Below are 25,209 nucleotides of genomic sequence, written 5' to 3' on the forward strand. Positions count from 1 at the left end.
GAACGAGAGCGGCTAGTGAGAGCGAGCATGCCGTTCGCGTCGCAAGCGAATGCTACCGCCGTCGCCATCGTCGTCGCCGTCGCCGTGATACGCCGTCCGATGGTACCGGTTTAAAAGCTAGACGGACCCGACCAGCTCTAAAGCTTCTCACGCCTCTCGGAGAGACACGGCTGGCTCTTTCGCTCGCTGGCGTCAGTGCATCGCGCGCCGCCGTCGCGAAAGCGCACGTTTTCGCTTCGCTTTTAAGGCCCCGATAGATCCCGAGCGACAGCTCGGCAGGATCTTTTTTTTTCCTTTCGGAGCAGCCTCCGTCGTTTCGGAGCAACCTCTCTCGCGCGAGAGGCGACATCGCTAACCCGCTCGCGCGGCGGCGCATTCTCGTCCCTTTCTCTGGCCCCTTCTCTCGCGAATCTCTAGTCACCCCGGACTATCCCTGTCTTCTTCCTTCCGTCCGGTTCTCCCTTTGCCACCCGCGCCTTTGTCCGTCTCTCTCTCTCTGTCCTTTTTCCCCCTTGATCGCCGTCGTCGTCGTGAGCACGCGCGCGCTCTAGTCGCTTCTTATTGAAGAAGCTCGTGTAAGTTTCACGTGAAGCCCTTCGCAAAGAGCCGGAGAGAGAGAGAGAGAGAAAGAGAGAGATCCTCATCATCATCATTGACGCAGCCATGGCGCGCGAGGAACATCGGTGGTGCTTCTTCCTTCATGGCGCGAACGGACGGCAAAGGCCGATGCGAGTTTCGCTGCTGCTGGTCGTCCTGTGTGCGCTTCTGGCTGGATCCTTGACGGTGGTCGCCCAGCACGGTGAGTGTGCAATTGTGCGCGCGCGTGTTGATTGCGCATGTATACAAATGTCATTTGCATATGTGCGCGAACGCGCCTTTCGATAACCTGTTGCGTATCACGGAGGATTCTTCTCGGAGCAGGCGGCGACTGTTCGCGAGAGAAAGAGAAAAGAAACGAGCGAACGAGAGAGAGAGAGAGAGATAGAGATAGAGAGAGAGAACGTTCATATCATGCTTCGAAACAAAATTCTTTTAAAATGAACTCTTGAGATGAAATTCCAACGGATTTTCGTACATGCTAGTGTAGGGCAAAAAAACGAAAGGTGCATTATCCAAAGGAGATACCTGAGACGGATACGACGGGCGAAGAGAGAGAAAGAAACGAGGAGAAAGGGGGAGGGGAGGCGAGAGAAAGGGAAAGAAAAAAAAACCTGGCTTGGTCTCTCTCGACAACTAACTACGCAATTCCCTGGCGACGTTTTGCCCGTAGTCGTCATCGCGCTGCACCGAAGCAACGGGACCAGGAACGCGCGAATCCCGTCTCGTCGGAATAAGGTCGCCTTCGCTCGCTCGCTCGCTCGCTCGCTCGTTCACGGCCGAAGGCGCCGAGCGATTGTATACGCTAGTCTGCAGGGATGAGATCGAACGTATCGATGAAAGCTTGCTAGAATATTCCATTCCGTTTGAGAAATAAATGAGGAAACGACAACTATTAAATCCCCCACGATCCTAAAGTAATAATAAATAAAAAATAAATAATAAATAAAAAATATAAATAAATAATAAATAAAAAGAAATCGCAGAGAATATATGTCTTAATTAACACGTTGGATAAGATTAATTAATATAATACTTTTGTTTTTTTTTTCAAGGACATATTGGAGGATATATATCAAGGATTTAAATAAATATTAGTTTGCTCGGCTTAATATCTTTTTTATCTCCTCGCAACAAAAGACAAGCTATGTTAGCCTTCTCCTTCTTCGACTGTGTATAATTCCATTGCGTCGCTTAACGCTGTTGCCTCGAGCCCTTCGATTTAATGAGCTGTTTTTCTTGAATTGAAATTACGAACGTCACGCGACACTTAATCGTCCCGTCATTAGAATGCATCAATTACTAATTGGAAGGATCATGCTTAAAAATGACTCTGCATTTTTTGAATTTTTCTCTCTCCTTCCCTCTCAGATAAAATTAACGTTATAATTATAATTATTATCCTGACATCGAGAGAATACGGAGAGATATGGAGGAAACGAAGAGAGGATGAAGGTGGAATTCTCTTGGCGATCTTGTACTCCGATTTTCGTTGGGAATAACGGTACGGTAAATTTGTGAGTGACAGCTTTCTCGGGGGAAGGGTTATCACGGGTCATCCCTCATATGCACACTGTTGACGCGCGTGGTTTAGTGATGTAAAATTGTTATGCTATTTACTCGGGACAGAGTCGTTTGCGATGCGCATCGTATTCTTTTATTGTCACAGCTGAAGTGACGATCGCAGAAATTACGACTTATTGTCGCTATCGTTGGAAAAAAAACTCCAACAACTGTTGATGTTATTGGAATCGTTGGCACTGTATCGGAATGTCAAGCGAACATCGTTCGATATCGTTTGTTGTTCCGTATGAGTCGTTATTCTGTAAGATTTCAAAATTTCTTATTCCGAATAAAATTCAAAATTTCATTTCATTTAAAATAGAAAATTGTTCGCCTAATATATACATATTTAGGCTGGTTTGGTGATTATTATGAAATTCTTCTTTCCAGGCGCACCTTTTTTCTAAATTAAATTTAAACTCTGATTTAAGCTAATTAAAAAAAAAATTAATATATTCGGAAATATTCATTAAATTTTATTAAATTGCCAAGTCATTGTCAAGGCAGAGCCGACAACCGACTCTGCGGTTGCATCATTTTTACACTGACATTTTTTCACCTTGACGAATGTTATTTAATGCTCGGACGTCAAGATATAAACTTCGATAAATTCTTTTTTTTTTCCATTTGTAATTGTGTTGTCATGCATATTGTGCACATAATTTTGTCGTTCGCAGATGGCTGCTGATATTTATAGACAAAGTCTGTCACGAACGAGAATATACTTCTTGAACATGAACGAAGTGAAAGAGAAGAGAAAAAAAAATGTTTCGTGACTGCAGCTCTAGAAAAATATATCATGTGCATTAAACATACGCGCGTTTATTAAATTCGTTGTTTATTTATATTGCTTTTGAAATCGTCAGATCAGAAATAACAAGATTATTTTTTCGTATCGTAAGCAATTTTCCAAGGACAAAACTTTCACGCAATTATACAATTACATAGATATTGCTTGCTCCACGTTAAATATTTTACAATCAGAAAATCGATAACGGGAAAGTATTTTACATGCGGTAAATACGATTGTATTCCGCAAGTATTATTACGCGGTGCAACAAGCTGCTGCATCCATAATGCATATGCTGGCGAAGTATTTTGCGGAAATCGATGGATTAGTCCGTAATATGACACAGCACGCCATGCTCGTGTCGCACCACGTACATCACACCAGCTACCGTTACACGTCCAGTAAAGTTACACAGCGAGGATCAGGTCTGTATTCCAATGTGTCTCTCTTATGTTGAATTTATCCCAAATTTCTGCGACTCGTTTCGCACCAAAAAATAAATAAAGAGAAACGAGACGTTTTCTTGTTAAATAGATAAATTATTTCGTAAAAAATTAAAGATATTCGTAAAAGAAAAAAATTCGTACAAGAAAAAAAAATTGATATAAAAGATATATTTTATATCGAATATTGGATTTTTCTCTCGTGCGATTTTGTTTGAGATATAAAAAAAACTAACGTGTTTTATACAGAATAAGTAAGCAAAAATAAAGGAGATTTGAGACATAAATCCGTCCCTGTTAAAAAGCAGTGCGTTGGGTCTTTTAATAATTCAGAAGGATGTACGTGACCCCTCAGCTGTTTGTTTTATCTCTACACATGCTGTGCTATATTATATTTGATTACTTATCGTACTGCGTTATTGCTGATAGTAGCGGTAGATCATGCATTTCGAGAGAGATATCGGAAAATAAAACGATAAGTTTAAATTGACTTTCGATTACACGATATCGATAAATTCATGTATATTAATTTGAATCGGTATTTACATGGAACGATTAGACAACAACTTATGTTAGATAACGCAATCAATTTAACTTTAAATCACTCCACTTCAACAGTAGTGAGATTAGGTTTTATATTTAGAATTCGTTAAGGAAGATTTTTATATCTAGAATTCATTAATCGATCTCCCCCCCCCCCCTCGTCTTTATTCGCCCGACACCCTGTAGAGCGCTTCAACAGCACGGCTCCAATTTGTGCCGGAGACTTGACTCACGCGAGGCTGCTTAATTCGCGAGATTAATTTCAACGAATGCGCGTCTCGACATTTAAAACTCCATCGAATACAATCGCAAAATTCGCTTCGTGATGTGACGAACAAGACGAAATATGAGAAAATTCCAATTTAGAGTGTAAAAAAAAATAATCACGCGTGTGATGGGAATTATTTGTGACGTTTGCCTCGTGATACTTAATTCGTTTAATAGGCGCAAGACAAGTCTCGTCCAGCTAAGTGCCTAATTAGATTTCACGTAATTCCACAGCGCGTTTTAATGCGCTTTCAATCCTGCCGAAGAGGACGCATTCTTAAAAGACAAACAAGCTATTTTCGACCTGATAATTTATGCGAAAACGTATGAACCGCGACTAACAGTTTTTGATTAAATTAAATTTCAAGTGTAGAATTCCACACGTGTATCGAAACGACGAACGAATGTGCATAAATTAAATCTTTTCAATTTTATACGAGCAAAATCACTTCCGTGTAACCATCCAATTATAATGTCGTCGGTTAGTCATAATTAATTTAATTATTCGTAATTAATACCTCTACTAATTGCTGAATTTTAAATTTAGATAAGGATAAGGAAACATGGTCTTCTTCCCCAAATTGTATGATTTTTAAAATCAAGAATACATTTTCAAGTTTTTACACAGGTTTGTGCGTTTCTCGCAATTCGTGTATCATTTCAATAATTCTGACAAATAAAAATTGACGATTATCCAGAATAAAAATCGTCTTTTTCAGAAAGAGTGTCCTTGGCTAGAATATTTTCTTTCTCGCACAAAAAGAATAAGGAAGAGAAATGTCATATTCAAGAATATGAAGGACAAACTTTCGTGCCACCCGATATTCTCGCGAAACGAAGCGCGGAAACGCTGCTAGTGTAGAAATTTGTCCTCGTAACAGTTAGCTTATTTCGCATGCATAATCTCGGCTCTTCCAGTACAACAACACGTCCATTAAATTCGACGTAACAGCACGTTCGAGATATGTTTCGGCCATTAACGAAAATTAGAGAGGGAGGGAGTAAATAAAAAAAAACGCAGTTACGAAAGTCTTACGCCGTAATTATTTCAGTTTCCAGCAGCATTTCTGGTTCTACTTTCCGTTTACATTACATATACGTTGCAATTATATGCGTCTTATTGGATTCTTCTAGGTTTCTCCTAACCACATGGCCCGACAATCGTGGTTTTTTTTCAACTTGTCATGCACATATAAATTATAGAAACATTAATTATAAAAACATTACTTATACATCGATTAAGATGTAAATGTACGATGTGTTTTTTAGAAGTTGTTTTCATATGAAGCGTAGATATTAAAGTTAAATCAAGTATGAGGAAGCTGTAAATACGCACCAATAATTATAAAAAAATTTAATTGAATAATAATTAAAAATTTTAATTCTAAAAAATGATAAAAACGCAAAAGAATTTTAAATATACAATTTTTGACAAATAAATAATAAAATAGTATATCTCTCTTTATATCTCTCTTTACTATGTTGGAAGGAACTATCAGAAGGTAGATCTTTGATGAAATTTTTGTACATGTATTTGTCGAGAAATATAAAATTATTATGATTTCGAAATAATAAAAATTTTGAAAGAGCCTCGAATATTTAATGGAAGAAAGTATTAATTGAGTAATTAAAATTTTCCAAAGTATCACGTCATCAACATGCAGCTTGGATTTCTCAATCCTCAGACAAATAGAAAACGATAAGTAACGATAAATAAAATTCTCCAAAAAATTTCGCGATTTTTTTCACGTTGCGAAAATTCTTTTGCGAGAAATTTCAAAACGTCATCGCGAAGGAATCCTGTTTACTATTACGCACCACTATATCGTCGCGCTTTCGCCGCGGAGAGGAAGAAGAAAGTTCTTATCATTGCTCATCGATTTGCTTCCTTTCGGCACACATTTTCCGACGTTGCAGGGGGGCGAAAATGGAAAATGGGGGTAAATAACCGTAAACGCAAGTCGTTTCTATCCACGGCACTGACGACTCGTAGCGAATGAACGAACGTACAGCTCATCCATGAGTCATGGCTTTTGTCATATTTCCATCGATGTAGAAAGTTCAATGCACTCTCCTCGGTCTACGCTCGTCGTTACACACCTTTCGCATAGTCTGGGCTTCGAATCGCTCTATTTTCGCTGACGCGGACTTACACTCGGACTGACCCCGTTTGCGTCGCGGAAGAAGAGCTGTGTGAATCGACCAAGTCAGCGTCCCCATCGACGGGATCGATAGTCTGTAGAAACATTATTGAGGAAAATGAGAGAGAGATGGACCTTTAGAAAAAATGTCGATATAGAAGCATAATCCTCGCACAATCTTCGGTTCTTTAATATTGTATCTGACAGTCTTATTCTGTAAAAACGTGCAGCATAAAGATATTTAGCACTTTTGCCTTAATTTTTAAATGAAAAGATAATTTATGCAAAATTTTATGTATAAAAGATTTCTTTAATTACGTCATGAATCTTGTTAAATGAGTGTTCCTGTAAGAGATGCGATCTTCTCAATGTGCATCATTTGTCCTAACATTTCAATTTTATCTTTAAATTAAAGAACAAACAAAGGGGAAAATTTAATTATAAAATAATTTATTAATTTTAATTATATAATTTATTAATTTTAATTTATTAATTTTAATTATAAATTCTAAATTAAATTTGAATATGTATATTTGTACGTATTTAAAAATTGCTAGAGTGAATGAGAGCTCCATCAGTTCAGAAAAAAATCATATACCTACGAGTACATCTATAATAATGTTACACATGGATGCACGTACGTATCTATTCTAACGCGAAACCATGACACTTAGTACCTTGGCCATAAATAGCGCCTTTTATATTTCTCTCTGTCCTTCCTGCGCGATAACGATGTGCAATATACACAAGGTGTCCCGAAAGAATATCATTTGATTAAAGTGTTTTATATTCAAACCTGATAAAGCGTTTCTCTCTAGTTGAAGCAATTTAGATAACACATATTGCAAGTTTTCATCACAAACTACAGCGAGAATCAAACTCTGTATCACATAAAGTCGACAATAAGATTAAATCATATATTTGTCATTTGCGTGCATCGTTCAATCTCCGGTTTATCATCGTTGCAAATGCAATTTTTTTAGAGAATTTTATTACGTTATTCAAACATGTAAAAATTATTTAAATTTAAATTATTTAAAATTATTTAAATTATTTTAAAAAAATAAAAATTAAATATGAATTTTGAAGTAGAGGAAGAAATTAAAAAAAAAAAATTTTTTTTCGGTCTTACGTTATTCGAAAATAATGTACCTTATGTCAGTCTGGCGTGTGTCGATGCGGTGCGTTAACTCCCTTTATTACGCGCGCTTTTATGGGGGACCGTTGGTGCACTCATATTGCACACGCATATCGCTCTCGTAGACGAAGATGCGTACACGCGTTCCCACATATCCGGTTTCGGTAATGTATATCGCCGTCGTCGCTCGATATATCGCATACAATATGACATAATCGATATGTATTTTCTGCGTACTATATCAAAAGGTAGCTATATCAAAACGTGCTAAACATCGTACGTCACGCGCGTCACTATAAATATGTAGCTCTAAAATTAGTATATATAAAGAAAATTAAATTAGATTAAATTAAATTATCACACATGCCCGTGTATTTCTGTAATATTTATTAGAGTCACAAAGGGAAGTCGGATGGCTTAGCGACATACACTTTGTATATTATCATGTGCAGAATAGCCATTGTAACATGTCCATTGTATTTACATATATGAAGTTTGCACCGACAAATGGTGCAACATGCATTGTACTCGACAGGCCGTTTTAAATCGCTCTTCCTTATTAAGCAAACTTATATTCCTCCCTCTTCTTATCCTAATATAATACATGCACACATATACACACGCATATGTAGATTAATTGTAAGACCGGCGCCACACGTGTCGGCTTTATCATATGACTCCGCTTAATGAGAGATATCTTTAATGCGCTTTGCTGTCGTTATCTCTGATACTCCGTTAGTTATAAAATAGTTTCCTATATATGTAAATGCATTCCTTTAATACATAAAAGTTTAAATTTTTAATTCGATTAATATACAAGTCATACAAGATACTTTTATACCAAGAGAAAGAAAAAAGCGAAGGAAAGGCTTTGAAATTAATCTTCAGTTCAATTGATTTCGTGTCAAAAATATAGATGTAGATTTAAAATAAGGAAAAGAGATATAAGAAAATAAATAATTCGCGCTGAACAATATTACGTTAGAAAAGGGTTATGCAAGCGCGTGTGCACGCGCGACAATAATTCGTTTCTAAAATTAACGAGCGCAATGAAAAGCGTCTGGGAGGATGTATGTCGGAGAAATTTCGTGGAGAGGAAAGGGTGCAGCGCGCGGACATAACCGGACACCCACGTGGCCCATTTTATACGCTCATTAAGTCGTCTGCCTTGTGTGAACGGTCCTACCGATTAAACTTGATTGGTCCGTGATTTGCGCGTCCCATAGTTATTCGCAGTCCGATTCGGAAAGTAAATGTTGAGTGCATCTCTTAATTTCTTTTCAATTATTTCATATTTGCACGTAATAAATGAGACATTAAATTATGCAAAGTGTCAATGTCATATACTTCTCGATATCTCATGGTGTCTGCCCATCAAATTTCATTTCGCGTTAGCCGCAGGAAATTAAAAATTGGAATTATTTTTTTAATCTATTTATATAATTATTTGAATTAAAAAATGTCAGAATTATTTTTTTATAAACGAAACATTAATTATGCAAAGTACCAATATCATAATCATAATGCTTCTCGACGTCTGCCAATCAAATTTCATTTCGCATAAATTACTGCAAGAAACTAAAAATTGAAATTATTTTTAATCTATTTAATTATTTAAATTTAAATTTAAAAGTGTCAGAATTATGTTTTATTTGCACGTAACAAATGAGACATTAATTTGTGCAAAATGTCAATGTCATAATCACGACACTTCTCGATATCTGACAATCAAATTTATACAAACAAATTAGAGAAGGAATTATTTTTCTAATCTAAAAAAGTCGGAATATGTCGAGGACTCAGATTATTTTTTCCAATAATTATCCTGACCCGCAGGAATATCGTACCGAGTTTCGCTTTCGCGGATAAAAGGGTTAAGGACGCCATCGATTAAATGGCAATTCGTTTTAAAAGAATGCAGCCGCGGGCGTGAAATTACGAGTTCGTTGCACTCGAGGCGAGATGCGAGCGCGTAAGATCGTCATCTTTACGAGCGCGCGTGCGTGTACAACACGCATGTGCCCATCTCGTCACGCGTAGGTGGTGGTCGTCGCGTGCGTCGTTTTACGCCGGAAGCGTGTCGCTGTTGCATATAATAACGTAGGGCCCATCCCGTCGCGAGCGTGGACGTTCTCGCCGACGATTTATCGCCACCACATTTGTGTTGAATCACTCTAAAGGTTATCTCGTATGTACGTGTTTATGTTAAAACTTTTCGTAAGAACTTTAGCCATGTGTCGCGTTAATTATCCGTGCGTTAAAATATTATAGCGACGTGTTTTTGCGGCGCAAAAATTTCAGGTTTTTCTAAAATCCATAAAAATTTTCCCTATTTCTATGGTTTATATTTGAGATATTTTCAATAATTGATTTTTATAAAATTGATTTTCCATCATTTTTATGATACTTGGTATATGTATATGTGTGATTTTATTTCCATAAAAATGAAGGGATATTTTATTTTTGCAAAAATAAAAGGATGTCTTATGGCAGGGTTGAATGGAATCCCTAAAGGAGAAACGACGCAATAATACAAAGTTGTACTCACTCGACTAGCATGCTAAGCGATACGGCGAGTCACGAGAGGGAATGACAAATAATCCGATGGCTCCCTCGTTAATTATTACATCGGCATCCTTTTGACGTCTGCAACTGATAGAACCAAGGAGAGCCGGCGCCGCGCACTCGCCAAGTTATTCTTGTGTACCGACTCCGATATGGACTATTAGCTCAATTCATTCCCGACATTAGTGAATTGCATCCAAGCAGATGTGTGATGTTAAGAATAGATCGCACTTCTAACAATAAGATTAATAAAATCAATCAATAAAATAATCGATAAATACATCAATAAAATAATAGATAAAATTAAATTAAATAATAAATGTAAATAAGTAAATTCAATAAAATTGATATAATACGTGTGTGGGGAATGTATTTACTTAAATTTAAATTATATCTGACAGAATATAAATTTGATAGATCTCTTTGCGCCTATATTAAAAGGCTCCACAAAATGTATATGTACTATAATTAAAATTTATTGTGATTTATTTAATATTTATTCTATTTATTCAGCTTTTAATTCCATTTGCATTCTTATTAAAAATAAAAAATGTTCTAGATATAGTTTTTCGATTTTGACTTTGTTTCTAGACGTGAGAAAATCTTAAAATTGAACCTGTATTTTAAAAATATATCTTCTAGTAATATAAATAAAAAAAGAAATAAATTTTTTAAAATTTATTTTATATTACAATTTTTCAATAATGTATTTATAAGTTTTTATCAGACGGTAGTTTAGGCTTTTCATTGGCTTATCGCCAATAATTTCCAAGTTCATTGCTTATACATGGACATCATTATATTTGTATAAAAATATAATGATGAAATAATTAGATATGTGACTAATTGCCTGAATAATTAGATATATATATATATATATGATAAAATTAATGAACCTGGAAATTATATATATATATATATATATATATATATATATATATATATGCATCACGTTCATGTTATCATTCTTGCTAAAAGTATTGCGAGTCTAGAAAATTCTTAGAATTTAAAATATCATGATCGAATATGTAAATTATGTTTTTATCATTTCTTGACATTTAATTCACACACAACTGCTATTCTATTCTACGATCAATTTAATTATTAAATAGAAAAAATTTCGCAAAAAGTTCTACATCATATATTATAATTTTTTTGCTAAATATAATATAGAAAATATTTTTCTCTAAAGATTTTATAAGTGTATACGATTAATATATTTACACGTGTAATACTTTCTAAATATATAAAAATTTATATTAATAATATATACGAGAAAAATAATTTTATAATTCAATAATTATTTGTGTATTGTCTAAAGAAGAAAGATCAAATCGATAACGCGATCGAATCGAAAAGGTTCTTGTTCATGAACGAGTCAATTCAATCATCGAAGAATGTTAGCGTATGGTATCACCCTATCGACCTTGTTAATTGCAAAAGGCCTTTCAACGATTGACTGAATTACGTATCTTGCATTGCATTGCTCGCTTCAATAGGAACGGATCATCTGCGGCCATTAAATAAAGAGGTCTTGTCAGCGCGAACGTGACGGAAAAATTGATTTAACAACAAGTCTTGACAAAAGGCTTGAAAAAAGTCTTGACAAAGAAAGACAATGAATATTAGCTGATTCGACAACTAATTCATTTCGACATGCACAATAGTTGATATCAATTTTAAAATATAATCATTGTTTTGATAAAATTTCTAATTAAATTAATTAAAACTAGTTTAAATTAAATTTATAGATATTTATTTATAATCTCTAGAATAATAATAATAAATTTATAATTAATTTTATTTATTTATATTTCATTTGAATTATAAATTATGCCTTTTTTATGTAAAATTATAAAAGCATAACTCTTCCTTTTTATAATTTAAATATAAAATATAGATTTAAATTAATAAAAATCAATCTCTCTCTTCAATGATTTTTAATATTTTTCGTAAAATAATATTTCAACAACAGAAACGTATTTTCTATGCAATCTTGATGATCTTAAACTAATCGTAAGATCATTATTATCATGTGCCCATGATCAGTCATGCGCACCGCGATGCAAAATAGCTAACATCATCGTGTATATTACGATGTGTTTGCTCGAGCGCGAATTTTGCTTACTTATCTGTTACTCCCTATCACTTCTATAAATCATTAGTAAATTAACGAACTCACCTATTTTTCACGTACTTGTATTTCCTCTCAATGACACGTAACTCGCAATTGAAAAATGATGAATTTATCTGCAACAATAACGAGATATCTTATTAATATAATTGTATTATATTAAATTAAATATTTGCAATGAGATAAATTACAACAAAGAATATGTGATACGTGAATTAAATATATTATATTATAAGAATTTAATTTTTTGTTATTATTATAATTTAACATATAAAAGTTCATTATGTATTCTCTAACTTTCACAGAATAAAAAGACAAGTATATGAAATATGATAAGAGCATCGATGTCTAGAAAGAACAATTCTCCGAGATGATTTATTTTAATGAAGCTGTTTTACGATCAGAAGAATGTTTTGCGGTCCATTTCTCAGCTTTCACCGCTCTCGCCGAAGACGCAGATTTGCCGCGACGGTTCTGTTTATTTCTTACCAGGAGTCCCGATTTCCATCGTACTTCGACGAAAATTTAGAAGTTCTTCGCGCGAAGATAAATTCGCTACATGTATATACAGAGAGAGACAGACAAATATTGACTCATGCTGCTCCGGCATGCAGATGTACGCTACACACACACACACACACATACACACATGCTCGACGTTGCAACGAACATGCAAATACGGTTTACGCCCAAGACGTAATTAATTTCAACTGAAAGCACTAACAGAGTGAGTACAACAGGATGCAATTACAACGATAGCGAGGAAAGAAATGGGATTCTGTTCCGCATATTTGCATAGGAATTTTTCGATCGCTCTGTGCGAATGGATCGTGATAATAATTAATTAAGAATCAACATACCTTATGATCTTATAATCTTTGTCGGTAAAAAATTCGAACTAAGAATTAGCTCTAGATCGCGTCTCGTTATTGACAGACAATATTCCCATGTATATATCATCTAGCAATAAGAAGTATGGGAATTTTTAATAAAAATTTTACTAATAAAAATTAATTTGAATAAGAACTTAATACTTTAAATAAAAACATACATATGAAGAAAAATGAAAATTTACTCGAAAAATGCAAGATTTATACTGAGATTTATTATAATTTATTTTAGTATCCTATTGTCACATAATACTAAAAAATCACCATATAATCTATGTTATAAATATCTACATATATTACTGCAATTTTTGCCGTCAATTGTATTTTTCCTCACATTAAACTTTATGGTTATAAAAAATAATTATCAATTATTCTTCATAAGCATGATTTATTTTACAACCTAATTTATTAATTGATTAACGTCAGACACGAAAACGTTATTTGCATTTCTCGCACAATTCCGTTGTCGGATTAATTGGGGCAAAATGTACCGTTTGTCGACTCTGAACGAAGAAGGAAAGAAAGACGAAATCTCACCTCCGTATCGGAATAAATCGTGAGAAGTTCAATCCACTGTTTCTGCCGTATCCATTCTCGTGAACCGTACGGATAAATAGAGAGCTAATTACCGCCGAGCCACTAGATTGCCACATGGATTTCGAAAGTGCCTATTAAATGCGGATCTAATTGTCGAACTGATAAAAATCATCGATGACCACACTGTATTTTCATGTTATATCTCGTGGCTATCATTTAGAAAAAGCCGTTTACCCCGCCTATTATTTTATTACATCACTTATTAATTATTTTTATAAATTAATTTTATTTTTATAATGCCACGTTAAAATTTATATTATTCTCGATTCGATGTTTTATAATTAAATTATATTCTAATCCTTCTTTCTCGTTAAATGAATTAGATAAATAGAGATAGAGTCTCATGCAAATGCAAAGTTCATCACATGAAGAAACATACGTGTGTTATCTACATCATCCATATAATCAGAGACTCATCATATGCATTAATTAAGTAATAATTAATGCGATAATCATAATAAATCCTGACTATTTTGATAGTCAACATCTGCCGTTTTTTAGCAGCAGATATGTTAATCTGATGCGCGTGCGTATTAATATGCGAGATAGATTATGTTATTTTTCAATAATTTTCTGATTATATTTTTTTTTAAATTTGATAAGAACATAAATACTGATAATAGATTTATTTTATCTTGCGAAATATTTTATCAAAATTTTAAAATTTAATATACTCGAAATTATAAAATTTAAAATACTCGAAATTATTTACACGAGTAAATCAATAATGAATATCTTCTGTTTTCTGGTTGCGTTTCCAAATTTTATTGTTTCGATATTGCGTCGCAGACAAGGCGCAATTCGCGCTTATCTGCGAGCATTATCTGTATTTTATGCGATAATAATTTTCAAACTTGCTAACGAACGCGATTGCACGAAATAGTCATCAGAGCGTGTCGCTGACGTATTTCGCGCGGATATTTCCTCGTCGTCGACGAAGGAGACAGGACGTATATGTGCGTACCAGGCTTGAAATGTCGTAGCCTACCGTTTCTTTCGCGACTGGGGCCACGTCCTTGCGCAAGCACGTGACGCGATTGACGCAAAACAGTCATCCTGCTCGTCGTAGTGAATCGTCTTCAAAGAACGCATTCTCGTTCGACTCTTCCGTTTTACTTGGGATGCATTGCAATAATTCTCAACTGCGTTGCAAAAAATACCTCGCGATTTAAATCATGACATTGAGAGTTTAATTAATCTCAATATTTTTATATGCAAATTAGAATAAATTATACATTTTTTTTTTATAATAAATGCGCAAATACATCTCATTCGTAAATAGTTTAGGCTAATTTAAAAACAAATTAATATGTAGTTGATTAGAATAATTTTGTTTTAAATTGTTGTGCATTTTTGATTTGCGTAATCTTAACTTATGTTATATTGCGTCTTGTAGAAGCTATTTCTATCCAAAATTACGCAGTAGAGTCAAATCCGTCTCTCTAACACGCAATCGTCCAGCTTGGTCGCGTTCTGGTGCAAGGCCAGGAATTTGCGCTTCCCCTTCGTCTTCTTTCTTTTTTCCTTGAGCTAGAGAAAAGACATATGGGACGAACAATGGTCGCTTTCATCAAAAACCGCGACACTGGCAAATGAGCGAGTGAACGAACGAACTCCGAAGAAACAGAACAGACGAGAGAGGTCTTTGGCCCTCTCGTAACTCCCTCTTCTTCGTACGATTTGTGTTTTATGTCTCTCTTCGTCTCCCTCTCCTCTGTTGCTTTTATTTCTTTTTTTTTTCTCTCGTACTCTGGGAGGACCGATTTTGTGACGGTAACGACTAGTGACGAATGAACACACCAATAATGACGACGACGTCTACGTGGCGCTGTCATTATGCCGCTCGCTGGCCTGAAAATTCTTCTATGCATGTCGACTCGAACGCGTTGCTGTCGGGGAAAACTCGTATCGAAATCGAAACTGTGTATCACGCCTCCGAGAAAGTTTTAATTTTGAGTTTTTACATTCATAGAAAACCTCCGCTTTTTATGTAATAATTCCATGTCTCTTGAAAATCTCTTCAATAAATTATTTACTTATATGTTTATTTATATATTTATTTATATTATATATATTTATATATTTATGAAAACTTCATTTTCATATAAAATAAAAAAATTGTTAATATTTAATAAACTTTGAATTGTATATTCTCTCTTTTTAAGTTTAAAAATTCGTAGATGAATCTCATTAATATGATTTGTATATTATATCGCATTTTGCGAGAGTCATAATGATTAGCTGTAATGTAAGTTACGACGTATTCATGATATTATATTCGGATTCAAACGCATGTGCTATTAATCGATTCATTGACTGTGTCGAGTTTTGATTCTTTTTAACGACTCTTCAATTATGCATTGACTATTGTGGATGCATTTAATGTGCCATTTGCATATAGCATAGGAGCGATCAAGCGTATCAAGAAACTGTCTCAACTGAAACGCGAGACTCATTTTCTCTTAAATCTTTCAAACACGAGATTAGATTCCAATGATATGAGCAACACAAGAAAAGTAGCAATTAGGAAAGAATTCATAAAATATATACATGACATTGTATGCTTACATAATTAGTAAAAATAAAAAAAACATGAAAGAATAAAATTAGAGCGTTGGAACATAATTAAAAAATAATTAAATTGAATAATATTAATTTAAAATGCTCATGAATTATAACAATAAAAAAAGGTAAAAATTTATCAGATTTAAATAAATTTATCTTTTATAGTACTTTTATGTATAGTATTTTTTTTATTGTATAATACTTTTATGTATGATAAGTAATAAATATAGTAATAAATATACAGTAAATGATAATAAATATACAGTAAATTATGAAATAATGAACCACTTTTCTATATTTATACCCGTCTGATGACCAACGCGTAATTTGGAGCACGATGGTTCGCGAGGAAATGGTCAATTCGATTCGCCGATGGTTTCGAGATTACCGGTTTGTGGCCATCGATGGATGGCAAAGCATCACGCAAGACAGGAAGAAAAATTCCCCGCGTCACGTTTACGTATGCAGTGAAGCGCGGATGGACGATTGTGAGAATTTCTCACGTGTCATTAAACTATCTGTACTTCCAGCAACGACTGACTGCGGTTGCAAGCCTTTGTTCTATTCTACATGTCGTGTAAATAAAAAATATATGACTCTCACGGACAATTGAGAGATACCGCAAAAGGCTGTAAACTCTACAATTTTTTCTAATGAAATTAAATTAAACTTGAATTGGCTTATAAATTTTCTTTCATATGTATTATACATTTAAATTAAATCTTTAAAATTTGAAAAATTTTGAATGTGAATTTCTCTTTCTGTCTCTCTCTATTTCTTTTGCATAATTTAAATTAAATAATTATGTGCATGTAACCCATTTTTTGTGATTTCTCATTTTTAAAATTGTATCAAATATAAAAGAATTATTTTTAATTATAAAAAATTACAGAAGATCGAAACTAAAGGCAGAACAATCGAAAGATAAAGGTGGCGACAAAGAGGGCATGTTTATATCGATATAGGCAGGATGCATTGGTCTATCATGTCACTTCCGGATGATAGAATTTATGCAACCTCTCGGGTGTCTTATCCGTATCACCGACATAACTACAGGCGTATAAGAATAGCATAATGTTCATTATATAGATAGTATTACATATTCCGAGAATATTTATCTGTTCGAAATTATATATGAATATTTTTAAAACAAAGAACGTGAATAAAAAGAAATATAAATTTTAGGATAGGATAAAACAAATGTAATTAACTATAAATACAATTAGAATTACCTAAATTGACATTGTCTAATTTGATATAAATTAGAATAATTAAGAATCAATTCATTTTTATCGTCTTCCGATTTCTTTTTTTTATAAAGTTCAGATATAGACAACAGTAAGTATTTTAAATTTCAACGTCACCAAAAGTATAAAGTGTCTCAATTCGAAATCATAATTTGATACCTCGTTATTTCTGTCAGGAAAAAGTTTCTTTCAAATTGGTCAAAGTGGTCATTAGACATGAAGAGAATCTGGGACACCCAGTATATTCTTATAAACTAGACGAGTGTGTCTAGAATCTGCGATGTTACTTAAAATAACCCATGCATTTTCTCGCGTCGCGAATCGCCGATGCCAGAACGGGTTCTGGACGAGGGCTATTATGGGGTTTCGCCTATGATACGGGGGACAATCGTTGAGTCATGTTTTAAAAACTGGTTTCTTTACTTGCGTTGCCTGCAACTCGTCAAAATGTTCGCGTTTCACCGATCGCGAATGAGCACACTTTGTATCGAATAATTTTGTATCGAGTAATTTTTTAAATTAAAATTTAGCATATTGTTATGAGCTTTATAAATGTTGGTAATTTTATTCAACTTAACAACATCAAGATTTTTAATTAAATTTAAAAAAATTTTTTTAACTTTTCATATTAATTTTCAATTTTTAGATAAATTTTTAGTATTATTTTTTGTAATTTAATATTGTTATTTAGTAGTTTTTATACATAATTTCTTGCAATATTTTTTTAGTTTTAAAATAAATAATTATTTTATACAGCACTTGGCGACTTGTTTTTACTTTTTTTTTTTAAATAAGTTTTTAGGGATATAAATTAACTTGTATAATGCATTAATAATTTAAGTGGTTGATATAATGTCTCGTCTTCTGTGTGTTAAAACTGTGTGTCTCCATCCATGTGATCATCATAATGTATGCACATTCGCTCGTATTTGGCATTGGTGAAGACAAATGACGCAAGTGACGCATTCGTCGACCAATATATTTTGTTCTATCTTTGTATCATCTTTCTTACCTTTATCCCTTGCCTCTGCTAAAATATCCAAGACACAGTATCGGTGCAATGTCTTATTCAGAATTAGAATCGTATCTTTCTATATAAACGAAGATATAAATATATATTATACACATATTTTTGCTTTCTCTTACACATAATTTTTCAATAATTTTAGAATAAGTAGATTATTTTTCATTTTTTAATATATTCAAATTTTGAATATTCTTTGAATACATTCAAAAAGTCTATTATTTTCATATTGTTTGAGATTTGCTCCGAAATTTTTAAATGACGCGAAGATTGCTCTAATATTTTTTAATTATCTTTTATTCTATTTTTAAGATTATTCAGAGAGATGCGCCAATATTCTGAAAATTCCATTGAGCTTTTCGAGCATTCCCGTAGATTCAAGATTCTAATTTTTCGACCATTCGCAAAATACGCTTACTTTCTGACAAGAGTGTTTTTTCGAAACCTTCTCAGCTATTTGCCACGTTATCAGCTATCAAGCGTTAAAGTCGACCCACGCCAACTCGTTTACTAAAGGAGAGAGAAAAAGAAAAATAAAGAGGAAATAAAAGAAAAAATCGAGTTATCTCGAGCGAGCACCCACAAATGCGCATACCTGGTGCCACAGGACATTTGCATACTCGGTCTCTTGCGTTTTTTTCATCCGACTTTTCACCGCGAGAGTGGTCACCTTATCTAGGACAACGGGGCAAGCACTTTTCTCGGTCTGAATCGCTGTTCATTATTTCGGGATTTCTATTTAATTTTTTCGAAGTGTGTAGTTAAATAAACTTGACTCTTTTTAAATCGCTTAATGAAAAATCATCGAATTTTCAATCATTATTACCGTATTAGATATAACAAAATATATAAGATTAAGTAAAATAATTTTTGGTTTAATAATTTCTAGAGTTATTTAGAATAATTTATAATTTTATATATATATGTATATATTTAAATATATCTTATTTCAAATTTGTTAAGTAAATAAATAAGTAAAAGAATAAACCGAATAATAAGTAAAAAAATAATTATATATGCATAATTATGATATAATTTAAAAATCAGATTTTTTGTCTCTTAAAAAACTCTAACAAAAAAAGTATTAAAAAAAAATCTCCTCTTCGAAAAAAATTTAATATTTAAAAAAAGAATCTTCTTTTCAATTTTTTGAAAATTTGACTTCAAGATATTATGCTCCTTTAATAATAAATGATTCGAGTGTAAATAATAAAGTATAATAATAAAATATTTTATAGTGTAATGATAAGTCACGAATGTCTAGAATTTAACTTTATCGGAATAGAAAGGAATATACATAAGAAAAAGATAAAACGAGGATAAATTCTGTGCGAGACGTGCTGTATGTTTTATAGGCAAAACGTACGTCATAGCTATAATTGGCGATTATTAACATATTAGATCATTAAGAACTTTGTGAATCTTCAGTTTTCTTCTCTGTTCTATTGGCAAATGAGTTTTACGCGAATGATTGATGTAACTTATCTTGGCTTATGGAAACAAATGTGTCTACTTTGCTATTTGCAAGAATTATCATTAATCGTTTTACAGTCGTGTCGCGTGCTTTATCTTTCTTGAGATATTGATATAAGATATCAAGTATATAGATACCAAGTATATAGATCAATGTTAGATATTAATTCAAACGCGAGCAAAATTTTCGATAAAATATAAAAATAGAATTGAATATATATCTCGCGCAACGTTAAAATTTATTTTATTATAATTACATTCATAAAATTTATTTCATTCTCATTACATTCATGGTATCATTCATAGTATCACAAACAATTTTCATACCGGAAGAACGTGACCGGAAAGATTGAGAAACGGTTCGTCTGTTTGCGTATTCTCATTTTTCACAGAGTCTCTCGATATCTGACATTTGAACTGCGGATTTTTCTGCAATAAATTAAAGATGAGGCAACCTCGATGAAGTCATCGATTGAAATACCGTTTTGTTGTGAATTTGAAAACATTTCGTCATCGATATTCGAATATTTCAATCAAGAGATCTCTGATTTTTCCCTTCATTCATTTGTTTTATTCATCAATTGTAAAAATATTCGTGATTGAGTATTTTGCGAACGCACTATATGTTTCATTCGAAACCGAAATGTGGGTGAATCTGATAACAACGAGCGTAGCATTGACATTGAGTGCAGTATCGTTTCCGTCTTGATATCGCGGCAGAAAATGGCAGAAAGAAAGCGGAAAAAATGTGCCTATAATGGAATTAATGAGCATATCATCAAATTACATAGAAAACCTTTCACGCGCATCCAATTACGGCCAAGTATGTCAAGAAAAATGATCAATGCAAACAAAGACAAATGGGTTCGTAACATTTAAATGCCATCACAACGTCATGCAATCATATGATTGTGTATGCATTTTTTAATTATATATGTGTTAATTATATTCGTTACATGTTTGTGCGAAAATTGAAGAAAAAATTGAAGCTTATTTAATTTAAAATTGGCGAAAAATTTAAAGCTAAAAATTAAAAAAAAAATTCTTTAACACAAAAATTAGTCTATATCTCTATTCCGTTTTCTCTCTCAAGAAAGAAAGAAATAGTTATCTAAAATTTCTTTCTCTTCTTTTTTACGTCGACCAATTTTTTGAGATAATTAATGACTCGTAGATATCGGATGATTTATTCGCGATCGCATCAAAGTCGATCAGTCGTCGCGAATCAACTCAAGGACTTGTCGTTTGATGCGTGCAATGGCTGAATCTCCTTAAAAAGATTTAGAACGAGGACATATTGGGCGCGCGTGCGTGCCCGATAAAGTGAGAACGGTTTCTTCGGGGAAGGGTTATTTTTATCATACACGCGTCTGATTTCGGTCTAATGAAAGTCAAATTTTATATTCAACGATTCGTTTGATCTGCAATTAATTGAAAAACTCGAGCAATCCCTTGGAAAAAAAAGTACTCACAGTCTCTCTCATTAATAGTTAATGATGCCTATTTTTCAGACTATTGACTCATCTACATGTAAACTGTAAATTTTCCATGTTTGTCTAAAAATTCGTTTTTTTTTTGCAAAAATGATGCCGCACACGAGCATAAAATTTATTTTTTCAATTTAATATCTCTATTAATTCTTTAATTTTTCATTCACATTTTTATGATGGATGACGTAAGATAATAAATATGCAAAATGCATAAATGGTAGATACTTTTCTTCTTTATTTATCGAGAATTCTGCGTTAATTGATGATACAAGGCCACGGTTGTTCCCCATTTCGCGAAACGGAATGCAACAGAGAAATGTTTCTTAGAAACATTCGAAATCGGGACAGTAAAATGATACGCGTATGAAAATACGGATTTATTTTTATACGATATAATTAGAGTAATCTGGTTAATGGTAAACAGAAACGTAAATATACGATGTCGATAAAAATAATTATCATCATTTTAACCGTAATCGCTATCGCTAAAAAATATTGGCTGTTTAATCTTGTCTAAAATGAGCAAAAAAAACATTTTTACTTACTTACGCCTTCTCTCTCCGTACTAATTAACTAACATAAATATTAAAATAGTTCTAGTTCTTTTTACGACAATCTCATTTAAACTTTTCACTTTTGACGTTGCTAGAGAGGGAGATAATGTTCGAAGAAGAGTATTATTTATTTTTAGCCTTACTTATTTACGATGTAAAAACAGCAATGTCGAGGCATCTTTTTATTCACGCCGTCTAAATATATCATACGTGTGTGCGGAGGCGTCGGGACACCAACGCGTTCTTCTCATCGTTCCTGGCTAAGCATCTCGCATTTCGTGCAACAGTATAACGTTGCACTTTAAAACATAATCTGTCGGATGTAGAATAATTATCGTACACATATTGATGAACGACATATCGTGAGACATGCAATCATTAAATACAACAATCTCTGACGCTCGTACCATTTATCTGAGTCAGGTCAATTAATATCGCGACTTTAAATAATCGAACGTGAATGTGAATTATTATAATAATTTAATTTTTAGAGGTCAAAAAAAAATTTTATTTTCAAAAAATAGCCAGAAGTAAAAAATTTTCGTTTTTGAGTCAATCTATAAGAATTTATCCCTCATTTGACTATCCATTTGTAAAATACGATTCTTTTAATTGTTACATTAACATATGACTATTGATGGATGTAATTTTAACATTCACTGTTCTACCTTATATTATTGAGAAAAGATGTCGAGAGTAAAAGAATAAAACATATGTTTTCGTGAGTCGCGAAATTGAACGTTGGAACAAGTCGCAAATATTTCTGGTGCATGTCGCAATAGTCTCTGTCCCTCTTTCTCTCTTCTTTTTTAGCGTACCTCGCAATTTCCTTGCGACTTGCAGTCTCCCAATTGCAGAAAACAACATTGAAGTAATAACTGTGGGAGGCACAGCTGTTGTATGCGCTCGACCGCTTCGTTCTGCTTCTGTTCAATTCAATTTACCCGAGAACATTTTTCTTCGTGCGTGAACGCGTTTATACTTCGTTATATCATATGATATATTATCGTATGTTATCACTGACAATCAGCAGCGTGAAATAAATCCGCGAAAGTTGGCCGTGCGAGTTTCGCGTAATCGTAAAATCACAATCCAGTTACGTAGCTAAGATAATCATTATACAATTGGAACGATTACTTCGAAACAGCACGTCGCGATTGCGTTAAGTCACGATTGGTCGAATCCGATGCAAAACTTTGCGCAAAAATAAATGATTCAAAATATATTTTTTAAAATAAATAATTAATCAATTATCAATAAATTTAGATGTGCATATAATTATCAAAAAAATATAAATTTCCCGAGATGACTGTTTCATCGATTCCGGCTTGTATGTTAAGCGGTTATGACGTCAAGTTTACGCTCCAATCTGTCGGATCGTCAATTATTGTTCTATCCGGCCGATCGTGTAGTCCAACTTCCTGTTTCTCGTCGTCGGTTTGAAACATGTACTATTCTTATATGTCGTAAAATTAATCACTATAATTTATTAACAAATCTTTTATATTAAATTTTTATATTAAATTATATATATATATATATATATATATATATATATATATATATATATTCATTTTTAATCGTTTAAATAAACTTTTTTATATGTAGCTATTGTTTTTAAATTAATTACCGCATCTATAATGTTAATCCAATTAGAAAATAAAAATAAAAAAATTAACATATGGATTAATATCCATATCTATGTAAAAACCCAATTTATAAAGAATAATGAACATGTAATAAATTATGAAGGATGACTAGAATACTAATTAATGACTAGAATATACTAACTATTCATTTCTTTAAAAAATACTTTGTCTCTCTCTCTCTCTCTCTCTCTCTCTCTCTCTTTACATATATTGTCGTATAGTGATTTTCTTTCTAATAAAGATAAGATACCAACAACGAATTTAATATGGATTATCGAAATGCAAAAATTTTTCTCGCGCGCGTGTCACTTTCGCCATCAAACTGTCCATTACTCGCGTCGCAGTTATCGCGATCATATAAATCGAGGTTAATCCGCGGTTCATCCGCACTGATCTCGAACATCGTCGACAAGTTTGACGTCGACATATCGATTAAATGGACACTCGATCCCCTCGAAGAGAATCACATCGGCAAGCCGAGACAATGCACGCACGTAACGCAATTATCAATGTGCCATAGATTGGCTCCAGTCATCATTCAATAATCAGTCGTATAATTGCGACGTGAACTCAAGGACGGATCGAGATAAGTTTCTTCACGCAGATATCATATCTTTTCATAGGATCGATTAACACAAATAATAAAAAAGAAATGCGCATTAGAATTGATAATATTCAATTAATAATAATTAATGATTTAATTGATAATAGTCAATTATTCTTTCTTTGGATCTTTCTTTAAAAAATAAATTATTAATAGATGATTAAAATACTCCGAAAAGAGGACTGAAATACTTTATTTCGTCTTGAATCGACGAATAATTCTTACAGAATCCGAATTAAATTCCTTAATATCGTCTTCTTTATTTCAATCTCTCTTACGCAGCTTTATCCAGCATTGAAAAATATCTCAAAATCTCGAAATCACGAGGAAAATCATCTTCTTTTTATTCCAGATGAATATTACAAGTACCTTAGATTGATGGACGACTGTTGTTCCTTTGATCATCGATCTTTGGAAATCAGATTGATCAACCATGAGAATGTGAGGACACGCCGGGAGACACCCGGAGATAAAACGGTGGTGACGACCGACCAGAAGGACGAGTCAGCCAAGGATCAACCGTTGGCGCAGCCGCAACAACAGCAACCGCAGCAACAGCAACAACAAGCGTCGCAACTGGCGACATCGACCACGACCAACTCATCACACGACGTACAGTATGTAGCTTACTCGACTAGCGAAGCTACCGTTCAAGTCAAGCCCACCGACGCTATTTCCACTGTCCAAGCATCCAAGGACGCCAACGTCACTTCCGTCCCCAAACAGGACATCAACAAGAAGAAGGTGGCATCGCAACCAGTGAAAGCCGATGATACAGTACGTGCAATGATAGATTTATTATAGATGAAGAGAGAGGCTTGTTTCGAAAATTAAATGATCTCCATTCGTGTAAAACAAGGCCGCTCTTAAAGTTTATGAAAATTAAAAAGAAAGATGAATTAATCATACGATTTCTAGTAAAAAAAAAAAATCTG

At 33.5% G+C, this 25,209-nt stretch overlaps 1 protein-coding gene across 1 annotated transcript in view; it reads left to right on the plus strand.

Annotated features, from left to right (window-relative positions):
• Positions 1-21: 21 nt before the first annotated feature.
• Positions 22-25,209, plus strand: part of LOC105258699 (plexin domain-containing protein 2) — a 29,903-nt gene continuing 4,715 nt past the window's right edge. Inside the window, exons 1-2 of the mRNA XM_011270141.3 lie at positions 22-799; positions 24,627-25,051. Of these exons, the coding sequence (XP_011268443.1) occupies positions 664-799; positions 24,627-25,051 (561 nt within the window). The 5' untranslated portion in view covers positions 22-663. The remainder of the gene's footprint in view (positions 800-24,626; positions 25,052-25,209) is intronic.

This window comes from Camponotus floridanus, unplaced genomic scaffold (genome assembly GCF_003227725.1).
Source record: "Camponotus floridanus strain SB8 unplaced genomic scaffold, Cflo_v7.5 scaffold129, whole genome shotgun sequence".
NCBI lineage: Eukaryota > Metazoa > Arthropoda > Insecta > Hymenoptera > Formicidae > Camponotus > Camponotus floridanus.